The sequence below is a fragment of the Xenopus tropicalis genome, chromosome 3 (genome assembly GCF_000004195.4).
Source record: "Xenopus tropicalis strain Nigerian chromosome 3, UCB_Xtro_10.0, whole genome shotgun sequence".
NCBI lineage: Eukaryota > Metazoa > Chordata > Amphibia > Anura > Pipidae > Xenopus > Xenopus tropicalis.
Genome location: NC_030679.2, coordinates 146,748,559 through 146,761,084, shown reverse-complemented (window position 1 = coordinate 146,761,084; position 12,526 = coordinate 146,748,559). Strand labels below are relative to the sequence as shown.

General features: G+C 43.5%; 1 protein-coding gene across 1 annotated transcript; it reads left to right on the top strand.

Annotated features, from left to right (window-relative positions):
- Positions 1-2,779: 2,779 nt before the first annotated feature.
- Positions 2,780-8,733, top strand: LOC105946966 (extracellular calcium-sensing receptor). Its single transcript, XM_012960334.2, has 6 exons — positions 2,780-3,045; positions 5,075-5,366; positions 6,008-6,817; positions 7,293-7,526; positions 7,619-7,742; positions 7,823-8,733. The coding sequence occupies exons 1-6, from the start codon at positions 2,780-2,782 to the stop codon at positions 8,731-8,733; spliced, it is 2,637 nt and encodes an 878-aa protein (XP_012815788.1).
- Positions 8,734-12,526: the final 3,793 nt, after the last annotated feature.

The following is a 12,526-nucleotide window of genomic DNA, read 5'->3' as shown; positions in this document are numbered from 1 at the left end:
GGGGGTCAAACAACCCTTTCACAGGGGTCACCTAAGACCATCGGAAAACACATATTTCCGATGGTCTTAAGCATAATTTTATGGTTGGGGGTCACCACACCATGAGGAACTGTATTAAAGTGTCACAGCATTAGGAAGGTTGGGAACCACTGGGGTAGAGGAAAATGCTTGAAGGTGAGGATCAGGACTGTCCCACTGATGTCAATGGTCATGCAGAAGTCTGGTTCCTTGGTGGGTCATTCGCCGAACTTATGCCAATAATAATAAATATTGCACTGTTGCCTACCTGTGATCCCATCCATTTATTGTCCCAGTTTAGAGACTTTTGTCTCTTTCTAAGAGACATTCGTTGTTTTGACCAATTTTTTTTTATCTCAATCTGCTTTAGGCAGAAAGGACCTTAATGACCAGCCTCAGGGGGGTCTTTGGAAAGAAAACTTTGATTGATATGTTTTATGCTTTAGATATTTTCAAGGACATATCCAGCCTTCAGTCCTTGAGTTGTTGGGACAGATTAGCTCATCACTAATGATCAGGTGATTTGTGGATGGCCCTCAGTTCAGGCCAGTGAAGTTCTTCCCATATCAGGATTCTAATTTAGTATGGACATAGGGGCACTAGTGGCAGCCATGATGATGATAAATTGCTAATTGGAATAAATTGAAGGTTTGTCTACATACTTTTAACCATCTATTGTATTAGACCAGGGGTGGCCAATACGTCGATCTAGGCCCACCAGTCGATCCTCCTGTGGATTTATGGTGGACTGCAATGAAGCCAGGGATTTGCTCTTCCGCATACCCGGTCATTGGTCGATCCCCGATGAAAAAGGTCTGGCCACCCCTGGCCAAGTGTTCTTGGCAAGCATAGAGCTCAATGTAACTTTTTCTAGAGCTAATCTAAAACACAAGAACTAAAGCCTAACTGAAGAAGTAGGGCAGAAATGTTACACATTATGTCTGGGCTTCTCTACCAGCCCAAGGCAACCACAGCCCTTTAGCAGGGAACATCTTCTGCCCCCAAAGTTGCCCCCAGTAGCCCCCAACTAAAATATAGCATTTCTAGCCATACTTATTTTTAGGGTTTAGATCTTCTTTAAATGGCTGCATATTCTTAAGTCTCAAGTGCAAAACCTTACATTTATCAATGTTGAACAGCATCTGCCACTTAGTCATCTTTATTGCCAGGTTTACAGGTTTATCAGCCATATGGGGACATAGGTGGTACAGCTGTAAGGGGCCCCTTAATTAATGAGACCCTCAAGGACAATATTTGGAACCAGCAACCAACTTTTTGGAGAAGGAAAAGTGAAATCACTTGGGAATGCCAATTTTTTTGGCACCCCCAGCCAGCAGGAACCAAAAACTCATCAGCCTTGAGTATTTGCTTTTAGAGTGCCTCCATCTTCTTCGGAGCTCCCTTGCAGTTTATCCCAGTTGGCCACGTGTACAATATGGAAATATGTGGAAAAGGCTGGTGCTACACATGGGCCCACCTGGAGGGGATAGGGAATACATTGGAGATCTGAAGAAGTGGCGGTAGCACCCTATAAAAAGAAAGTGCACCATTTAATGGGGAGGATAGCTGGCCTGTGGATGGCAGATCATTCCTATAGTCAATGGGGGGGTGCCTAAGGGATTGTTCAGGCTCGGGGCTACCCAATCCTTCTATGGACTGGATTAGTATTAACATTTCTTCTCAACTTACAGGGGGCTCGGTGGCCTGGTCAGATCTTACTCTCCTTGGTCTATGCAGTTTAGCTGGTCAGACCTTGGGGTAACTATGGGTAGCACTATTGCTTAGGTCGGCACAAAATTATACAATACCATTTCTACTTTCTTCTGCAATTTTCCTGCCCCTCACCATCATTGTTGCAATGGAGGTAAGTGGCAGCAGACCTAGATAATCCAAGAGAATACAAGTTTCCTATTAGTACTATAGTTTTATAATAAAACTAGAACTAGATAAATTAAATGGGATCTATACCCAAAAACTTACTTGGGGGCGCTCATCTGAGAGCTTTTGCAGTTTACACACATCTTATATTTTTAGTGGTTTCTACTATATTAGCAATCAACTATAGTCCAATCAACAGCTTCTTCCTGCATGGACCTGGGCTTTCCAAATGAATACAATGTTGTCTGTGTTTGGCAGCACTGTATTCATTAGGGGCAAGCTAGGGGAAGGAATACACCGGCCAAGCAATATACAATAAATAATGTCCTGCCCTGGTCTGGCTCATGTGTAGTACATAAAAGCTGGATAGGTTAATATTCTTTGCAAGGACATGCTCATTTCTGGTATGGAGGCTCCTTCAAGCTTCTGGCCATAATTGGATAGAAATGTGAACCAATCATGAGATGTGGTTTGGTCCTTCCTATTGTCATTTTCAGTCTGTTCAACCTATGGCTCCGCACTCTGCTTAGTGCAACCTCACTCCTCAGGTCTGGTCATTAGTTCTTTAGCTGCACCTCCCTCTTCTATAGAACTGGCCACCGGGACTGCCCCAATGATCCTTGGGCGGTGGTACTTTTTTGGGTTTATGTTATTGTATAATTGGCACATCTGCACCATTATGCACTTGATTCTAGCTAATACTCAGTGACAATTAGCTTTGGCTAATTAAGCACAATTAAAACCTGTATTCCCCTTGGGCTGCTTAGCTACAGGTAGTATAAAGCATGATCCCCAAGCCCATCCCGGAGTTCACTGTAACGACTGAGTAGTAACATTGCTTGTCAGCGAGACACAGAGGCAGCCAGTTCTTTCTACATTAGGCATGGTTCTCTGCAATATGGAGGTGTTCTACATATTTGTTTCATTCATCCTCTCTAAAGTATGGATTTTATGTACTTTGGTCATAGAGGTTTGTGCCTCTTTCCACTCCAAGATCAGTTGCAGCCTGCCTGGTGAGAGCATAAGGGGCTATCTGAGCCGCCCAGGAGATATTATCATAGGGGGTACCTTTCCGATTCACTTGGACAGACTCTACTACGGCTTCAATTTCACCAGCAAACCCTTGGAACTTCAGTGTCAGACATCACAGTAAGTTATATATTTATGCTCGAGTTCAGTCTTAACAGGCAATGAAAGATAACTCATCATGTGAATCCTGTGACAGCAGGGAAAGATAGAAATAGTAGGTCAAGATCATGACAACATTGGAAGATGGAGACAGTAGAACAAATTGAGACAGTAAGACAAGATGGTGACAGTAGGGATAGATGGAAATAGTAGGACCAGATCATGACAACATTGGAAGATGGTGACAGTAGAACAAGATAGAGACAGTAGAATAAGATGGAGACAGTAAAACAAGATGGTGACAGTAGGAATAGATGGAAAGAATAGGACCAGAACATGACAACATTGGAAGAGGGTGACAGTAGAACAAGATGGAGACAGTAGAATAATATGAAGGCACTAAGACAAGATGGTGACAGTAGAACAAGATGGAGACAGTAAGACAAGATGGTGACACTAGGGATAGATGGAAATAGGGGGACCAGATCATGACAACATTGGAAGATGGTGACAGTAGAACAAGATGGAAGATGGAGGCAGTAAGACAAGATGGTGACAGTAGGGATAGATGGAAATAGTAGGACCAGATCATAACAACATTGGAAGATGGTGACAGTAGAACAAGATGGAAGATGGAGGCAGTAAGACAAGATGGTGACAGTAGGGATAGATGGAAAAAGTAGGACCAGATCCTGACAACATTGGAAGAGGGTGACAGTAGAACAAGATGGAGACAGTAAGACAAGATGGTGACAGTAGGGATAGATGGAAATAGTAGGACCAGATCCTGACAACATTGGAAGAGGGTGACAGTAGAACAAGATGGAGACAGTAAGACAAGATGGTGACAGTAGGACAAGATGGTGACAGTAGGGATAGATGGAAATAGTAGGACCAGATCCTGACAACATTGGAAGAGGGTGACAGTAGAACAAGATGGAGACAGTAAGACAAGATGGTGACAGTAGGACAAGATGGTGACAGTAGGGATAGATGGAAATAGTAGGACCAGATCATGACAACATTGGAAGAGGGTGTCAGTAGAACAAGATGGAGACAGTAAGACAAGATGGTGACAGTAGGACAAGATGGTGACAGTAGGGATAGATGGAAATAGTAGGACCAGATCATGACAACATTGGAAGAGGGTGACAGTAGAACAAGATGGAGACAGTAAGACAAAATGGTGACAGTAGAACAAGATAAAGACAGTAGAATAAGATGGTGACAGTAGGGATATATAGAAATAGTAGGACAAGATGGTGGTAACAGAGAAAGATGGAGACTAGTACAAGATGGTGGCAGTAGGAAAAAATGGAAATAGTCAGAAAGAGAAGTTGACAGTAGGAAAATAATGGAAACAGTAGAACAAAATGGTGACAGTAGAGACATATAAAGATACTAGGGTACTGTACAGCCCCAGTGAATTTATTACCACTGACAGCTTTCCATTATTTGCCAATTCCATCTCCCCCATTTGAGTCCAGTGTTATCTGGGCCCTATTACACGCCTCTAGCATGGAGCTCAGTGTTCCAACTGGCTGTAGATCTCTCCCTACCTTGTGCCTTCATTCACCACAGTCCCCATCTTGCAGCCTGCACAGAGCTCTCTTATTCACTGAGATCTTAGCTCTGTGGGTCAGATATCCTATCTCAAGGCACAGACAGCAGTTTGCACTACTGACAGCCTGCAGGAACTACATTACCCACAATGCATTGCAATGGGATGTTCCTTTCCTTATTGACATCATGTGTGCAGCAGGGAATTGTGGGATTAGGAGGGTGCAGGCTGAGGACTGGCGACTACTGTTACATTTTATCTGAGTCTCAAAGTAGTCAGCCGGACCAGCAGGGGAACAGGGGGTGGGGCTTAGGGAACTGTTCCAAACCATATTATTACATTAAACATCATGATTTTTTTAATGTACGTACAGTATATTGCAAAGTTAATTGATTATCGATTATTATTGATTGAAAAATTATGTTTACTTTTCTTAAGTTGTGTTTGGGTGGAGTTCCCCTTTAACTTTATGTTGTGCTTTTACGCCAGGTTTTCCCCTGAGTATTACCAGACCATGCAGGCCTTCGTATTTGCAGTGGATCAGATTAACGCGGATCTCGAGCTCCTTCCTAACATTACATTGGGCTTCCAGATCCTAGATACATGTATTTCCATACGGAGAGCAATGCTGGGGGTACTTTGGATGCTTTCGGAAAGACAAGAAACCACCCCCAACTTCCGCTGTCAGGAAGGGGCACCCCTGGGTGGTATCGTTGGTGAATCTGGCTCCACCCAGTCCATTCTGATGGCCCAAATCTTAGGACTGTACCGATACCCACAGGTGAAGTTACATTTCTCTACACTTCTTATCACCTATAGCAACCAATCAGCAGGTAGCAGCTAGTCACCTGTTTAGCAAGCATCTTATTGGTTGCTATGGGTTACTGCTCCTGGGCAAACGTAGGGCATTTTATTATATATGGAGGTACGTCTCTTTTAATCTAAGACGTAGCCGTCCAACATTTTCTCTCCCATAAGCCAGTTATTTGCACATTTCTGGGCCAAATGGTTCTAAATCAGCGTTCCTCAACCTGTGGGTCGGGACCCCTTTGGGGGTTGAACGACCCTTTCACAGGGGTCGCCTAAGACCATGGGAAAACACATATTTTATGGTTGGGGGTCACCACAACATGAGGAACTGTATGAAAGGGTCACGGCATTAGGAAGGTTGAGAACCACTGGTCTAGATCATACAAAAGGCTCCATAGAGATCTTGTTCATAATGGAGGCCATCAAGATCTCTTGAAGGCCACATCTAGCCCATGGACCTTAATGTTTACTGTACCGTTTAGATTAAAATGCACCAATAAATTGCTATTCTGCTCTTTTGCCCCTTATTACTGGTGTTGGTTCGTTACGGCTTATGGTTTTAGAGATAGGACAAACCGTACAAAAATGTCCGATTTTATTTTACCTTTTCAGATCAGTTATTTTGCAACCAGCTCCATTCTCAGCAACCGCAACCTCTTTCCATCCTTTTTCCGTACCATCCCTAGTGATGAGTTGCAGATGAAAGGGCTTGCTCAGCTGGTCTCTCACTTCGGCTGGTCTTGGGTTGGTGTCGTGGTCAGCAATGATGACTATGGTCAATACGGAATTCAGGTCGTAAAACAGGAATTATCTTCTTCTGGGGTTTGTATAGCCTTTATAGAAAAAATCCTGACTGGTGAGACTAATAAGAATGCTCCGGACATTGTCCAGGTCATTAAACGTTCAACTGCCAAGGTTGTGGTGGCTATAGCTAGCGATCCTGACTTTGTTATGGTGGTGGAAGAGCTTGTTATGCAGAATTTGACTGGGATTATATGGGTGGCCAGCGAGGGTTGGGCAACGTCTACTCTACTCTCTGACAAGCGATTCCAAAAAGTATTAGTGGGAACCATTGGCTTTGCCATCCATGGTGGGAAAGTGCCGGGGTTTACAACATACCTCAGCGGTCTTCATCCATTAAAAGATTTGAATGATTCCTTTCTAAGGGAATTTTGGGAGAAAACATTTTCATGTAAGTGGAATTCTGGCCAACGAATCGGCAACTCTTCAATTCAAGGATGTACGGGAGATGAACAACTTGAAGCTGATGCTTTTGGAGAAAACCATCGAGTATCTCTGAATGTTTACACTGCTGTTTATGCCATTGCATGGGCCCTGCAGCATTTGCTTTACGATAAACTTGGAACTGATCTATTCCATCATGGTAACTGCCCCAGCATGTCATCATTTCAGCCCTGGCAAGTAAGAGATTACTTTTTCCTAATACACAATTACAAATAGACCCAACAGGATTCCATACTCTAAAGAACCATGACATGGAGTAATACTATAGATCAGGGATCCCCAACCTTTCTTACTCATGAGCCACAGTCAAATGTAAAAAGACTTGGGGAGCAACAAACACATCATAAAAGTTCACGGAGGTGCCAAATAAGGGCTGTGATTGGCTATTAGGCAGTCTCTATGCACCCTATCAGCTTACAGGGGGCTTTATTTGGTAGGAAATCTTGTTTTTATTCAACCAAAACTTGCCCCCAAGTCAGGAATTCAAAAATAACTCCCTGGTTTGGGGACACTGAGAGCAACATCCAAGGAGTTGGGGAGCAACATGTTACCCCGAGCCACTGGTTGGGGATCCCTGCTATAGATCCACCTCTTCTGTAATTCATAAGCCTGTTGCCGTTGACCTTTTTTTTTCCATTATATGTTTTTCCAGCTTTTCTACTACATTAAAAATGTGAACTTCAAGACCAAAGATGGGAGGCGACTCTTTTTTAATTCAAAGGGGAACCCACCGGCCATCTATGACATTGTGAATTGGCAGGTGAATGCCAAGGGCGCTCTGGAACAGGTTGTGGTTGGGAGTTATGACTTGAATACCACAGATGGGAACCCTTTGAAAGTAGACAGTGCCACCATTACATGGGCCAATAAGGAAGATGGAAAGAAGGTAATTTCATTCTTCAATGTTTTCTTCACCTGTGATATTGATAGAGTTGTCTAGTTCAGTCATACCTAATAATCCAGTTATACTATCCACAGATTCCTTTATCCAAGTGCAGCCCAAGTTGTCCCTCGGGATATAGAATGGTAGCAGTACCAGGAAAGCCCCCTTGCTGCTACGAGTGTGCCCCGTGTCCCCAGGGGCAGATTTCAAACCAAACAGGTAATGAAAACAATTCAGCTTTGGGTTAGAGTACCATACATATGACATATGAAATATTTGACTTGGATGTTGTTCTCCAGATGCTGTAGAATGTCTTCCATGTTCCTGGGACACGTGGCCCAATCTTCACCAGGACAGATGCCTACCAAGGCCTACAGAGTTCCTTTCCTATAGAGATCCTTTGGGGTACAGTTTAGCAGCCACAGCAGTCTTCTCATCTTTAATAACACTTGTTATTTTGGGAGTTTTTTATTTTTTCAAAAAGACACCAATAGTCCGAGCCAACAACTACTCCCTTAGTTGCCTTCTCCTGCTTTCCCTGTTCCTCTGTTTCCTTTGCTCTTTAGGGTTCATTGGTTACCCAAAACCTGCACAATGTCTTCTTCGGCAGGTGGCATTTGGGATGGTTTTTGCCCTCTGCATCTCCTGTGTTCTGGCCAAAACCATCACTGTTGTCATTGCCTTTAATGCAACCAAACCCGGCAGCAGGTTAAGGAAGTGGTCTGGGATTAAGGTTTCCTATTGTGTGATTGTATTTTGTGTCATTATTCAAATAGGCATTTGTACAGTATGGTTGCTCTTTTATCCTCCCTTCTCAGAACTTGACAATGACAATCAACAAGGAGTCATCATCATCAACTGTAATGAAGGCTCACCCACAGCCTTTTGGTGCATGCTGGGATACCTTGGACTCTTGGCCTCCATCAGTTTCATTGTTGCCTTCCTGGCCAGACGCCTCCCTGACAGTTTCAATGAAGCCAAATTGATCACATTCAGTATGTTGGCTTTCCTCAGTGTGTGGGTGTCCTTTATCCCAGCCTATCTCAGTGCCCGGGGCATGTATACTGTGGCAATGGAGGTCTTTGCCATCCTGTCTTCCAGTTGGGCTATGGTAGTCTGTATCTTTGTGCCAAAATGTTTCATTGTGATTTTCAGACCCAATAAGAATGCCAGAGAACATCTTATGAGCAAAGGCAGAAGTCGAAAATAGTAAAAATTGATTTGCAAAATTCCAGTAGAAATTATTACTATTATTATTAACATGTATTTATAAAGCACCAACACATTCCACAGTGGGTTTTTATAATGGACATACTTTGAATTATACTCAAAGGGCTCAGGGTAGAGTACATTCCAGTAGAAAAGCTTAAGGAATATCTGTATGTCTTGGGTGTGATATGAACCTAATTAACCTCCAATGTGTGCTTGATAAAGAGCAGAAGCTACTTGTGTGGCAAATATAGAAACCTTCCAGTGCACTTTATTGCCATTGTTGCTCTTCAATAAATCAGTTCCTGTTTAAGAACCACTGGTTCCCAGTTTATTTAACAGTTTTTACTGAACAGAACAGAGAGTTACGTTTTAGTTCCGTCAACACTTTAGCGAGGGCTCTGCTAACTAAGAGGGTTCTGTATTGTAGGAGAATATTGGGTTTTTCCATCCTCTACAGGCAACGTTACTGCTAGAGATGCGCTCTTCAGGCAAAGCAGATGGGGCAGGTAAGGATATCACTTGACCCCCTTCCATACAAGCCCACATCATAATATCCAAGGCTATTGTGATACTAATATCTACAGTTAGTACTAGTGGTTGTATTTATAGTTTATGTATGTGAGTGTATAGATTGGTAGGTGTGGGTTAGGTGTGCTGGGTTGAACTTGATGGACACTGGTCTTTTTTCAACCCTATGTAACTATGTAACTATGTAACTAACTATGTAACATCATGATATACAAACACAGATACTTTTCATCTATTTTTGAGATACAAGCAGCAGGACTACTTGGCTTTCTGATTCATTAAAATGGACAACATTTCAAGAGATTCAATTGTAATTTATGGCTGTCTCTGTTTGCCATGCCAACATGTTGGCAGAAGTGGTAAAGAAGTGACTATAGGCAGAAGATGAGGTACATGGCAGGCAAGAGGTAGGAGGTCAAATTAGCCAGGGAGATGGTCAGCTGAAAGGTAAGATGATGTCGAACAGGAAAGGGAGATGATGGCAGAGGCAGAAGTAGAAGAAGCCGTTAGACGAGAGACAAAGTAAAGAAATATTGTGCAGCAGAAGAAGTTGATGGAAAGTGGTGAAGAGAAGATAGTAGTTGGTGAAGTAAAAGAACATGTAAGGTTGGTAACAAAGGCTATGGCAGGTAGTGAGACAAGAGAAGGTCTTAGTGTGCAGGTCCAGAATGAGTTTCAAAAAAGGTCCTGCCATGTCAGATACACAGAGGCCCAAACAGCCCCCCATCACTAAATTGTGACCGTTAATGGCAGTGATCCCCAACCAGTGGTTCATGAGCAACAGTAGATGCTCATTTATTAATTTCTGGTTAGGAGGCAAGTTTTGGTTGCATAAAACCCATTGTAAAGCCAAACAGAGCCTTCTATAGGCTTCCAGTCCACAAAGAGGCTACCAAATAGTCAATTATAGCTCAACCCCCCTTCCCTATGTGTAAAGTCGGCAAGGATTTCCCAACATCTGCTCATACCTCTGCCCATTTAGCTGTTGTCTTACCAAATATTGTATGGATTTCTTCCCATAATCAAATGATAAAAGATAATATACCTGTGATGGTGGAAACTAATGATCCTATTGTTGTGGTTGAGATAATTCCACTTTATATATAAATATATTCATCTCTCACCATCATATGTTCCTGGCAACATACAGTACTTTTTCCAGTCCAGTTGGCTTCCTTTCATGAGTTTGTGTTGGAATATATTCTGAGTAGCCAAGATCTGCTCTTACCCCTTGCCAATAAAGGCGACTTTGTTTAGTTTCAGCCATAATTCTGCACCGGTATGGGGCATTTTTAGGATATACTTGAAGTGAATGGAGATAATGGACCAGATTCAGTTCATTGAGAACTAGGTGTATCATGAGAAACCCTGAGGACCTAAAGAGTCGTATTCCAGGCACAGGTCGTCAGCAGGGTCAGAAACCAGCCAAAGGGTCAGAAACCAACCAAAGGGTCAGAGACCAGCCAAAGAGCCAGAAACCAGCCAAAGGGTCAGAAACCAATCAAAGTGTCAGAAACCAGCCAAAGGGCCAGAGACCAGCCAAAGGGTCAGAAACCAATCAAAGAGTCAGAAACCAGCCAAAGTGGCAGAAACCAGCCAAAGGGTCAGAAACCAACAAAAGGGTCAGAAACCAACAAATGGGTCAGAAACCAGCCAAAGGGTCAGAAACCAACCAAAGGGTCAGAAACCAGCCAAAAGGTCAGAAACCAACCAAAGGGTCAGAAACCAGACAAAGGGTCAGAAACCAGTCAAAGGGTTGGAAACCAACCAAAGGGTTGGAAACCAGCAAAAGGGTCAGAAACCAACCAAAGGGTCAGAAACCAGCCAAAGGGTCAGAAACCAACCAAAGGGTCAGAAACCAGCCAAAGGGCCAGAAACCAATCACAGGCCAAGAAACCAGCCAAAGGGTCAGAAACCATCCAAAGGGTCGGAAACCATCCAAAGGGTCAGAAACCAACCAAAGGGTCAGAAACCAACCAAAGGGTCAGAAACCACCCAAAGGGTCAGAAACCATCAAAAGGGTCAGAAACCAACCAAAGGGTCAGAAACCAACAAAAGGGTCAGAAACCAGCCAAAGGGTCAGAAACAAGCCAAAGGGTCAGAAACCAACCAAAGGGTCAGAAACCAGCCAAAGGGCCAGAAACCAGCCAAAGGGCCAGAAACCAATCACAGGCCAAGAAACCAGCCAAAGGGTCAGAAACCATCCAAAGGGTCGGAAACCATCCAAAGGGTCAGAAACCAACCAAAGGGTCAGAAACCAACCAAAGGGTCAGAAACCACCCAACGGGTCAGAAACCATCAAAAGGGCCAGAAACCAACCAAAGGGTCAGAAACCAACCAAAGGGTCAGAAACCAGCCAAAGGGTCAGAAACAAGCCAAAGGGTCAGAAACCAACCAAAGGGTCAGAAACCAGCCAAAGGCTCAGAAACCAGTCAAAGGGTCAGAAACAAGTCAAAGGGTCAGAAACCAGACAAAGGGTCAGAAACCAGTCAAAGGGTCAGAAACCAACCAAAGGGTCAGAAACCAACCAAAGGGTCAGAAACCAGTCAAAGGGTCAGAAACCATCAAAAGGGTCAGAAACCATCCAAAGGGTCGGAAACCATCCAAAGGGTCAGAAACCAACCAAAGGGTCAGAAACCAACCAAAGGGTCAGAAACCAGCCAAAGGGTCAGAAACCATCAAAAGGGCCAGAAACCAACCAAAGGGTCAGAAACCAACCAAAGGGTCAGAAACCAGCCAAAGGGTCAGAAACAAGCCAAAGGGTCAGAAACCAACCAAAGGGTCAGAAACCAGCCAAAGGCTCAGAAACCAGTCAAAGGGTCAGAAACCAGACAAAGGGTCAGAAACCAGACAAAGGGTCAGAAACAGGTCAAAGGGTCAGAAACAAGTCAAAGGGTCAGAAACCAGACAAAGGGTCAGAAACCAGTCAAAGGGCCAGAAACTAACCAAAGGGTCAGAAACCAGTCAAAGGGTCAGAAACCAGTCAAAGGGTCAGAAACCAGGAAAGCAGTCAAAATTAGTAATTTAGATTACACCCAGGAGTTTACAGGAAATCCTTTATTCAGGCATTGAACCCAGGTCCTTGGCATCTATTTACTTTGATTTTCTCTGTGTCCCATGTGGCACCCAAGGGCCATTGGGTGCTCCTCACAAGGGATTGTATCACACTTTTGCTAACATTTTAACATTATAACAAAGAAACCACTAAGGACCATGCCACCGCTATTTCCTCTTTGCCAAATACGTAATGACAAAATAATTGA

Excerpts from the sequence above, each read along its gene's own strand:
- LOC105946966 (XM_012960334.2), top strand. The coding sequence starts at position 2,780 with ATGGTTCTCTGCAATATGGAGGTGTTCTACATATTTGTTTCATTCATC. Across the intron at positions 7,527-7,618 it reads ATAAGGAAGATGGAAAGAAG|ATTCCTTTATCCAAGTGCAG; the intron begins GTAATTTCATTC and ends TACTATCCACAG. Across the intron at positions 7,743-7,822 it reads GCAGATTTCAAACCAAACAG|ATGCTGTAGAATGTCTTCCA; the intron begins GTAATGAAAACA and ends GTTGTTCTCCAG.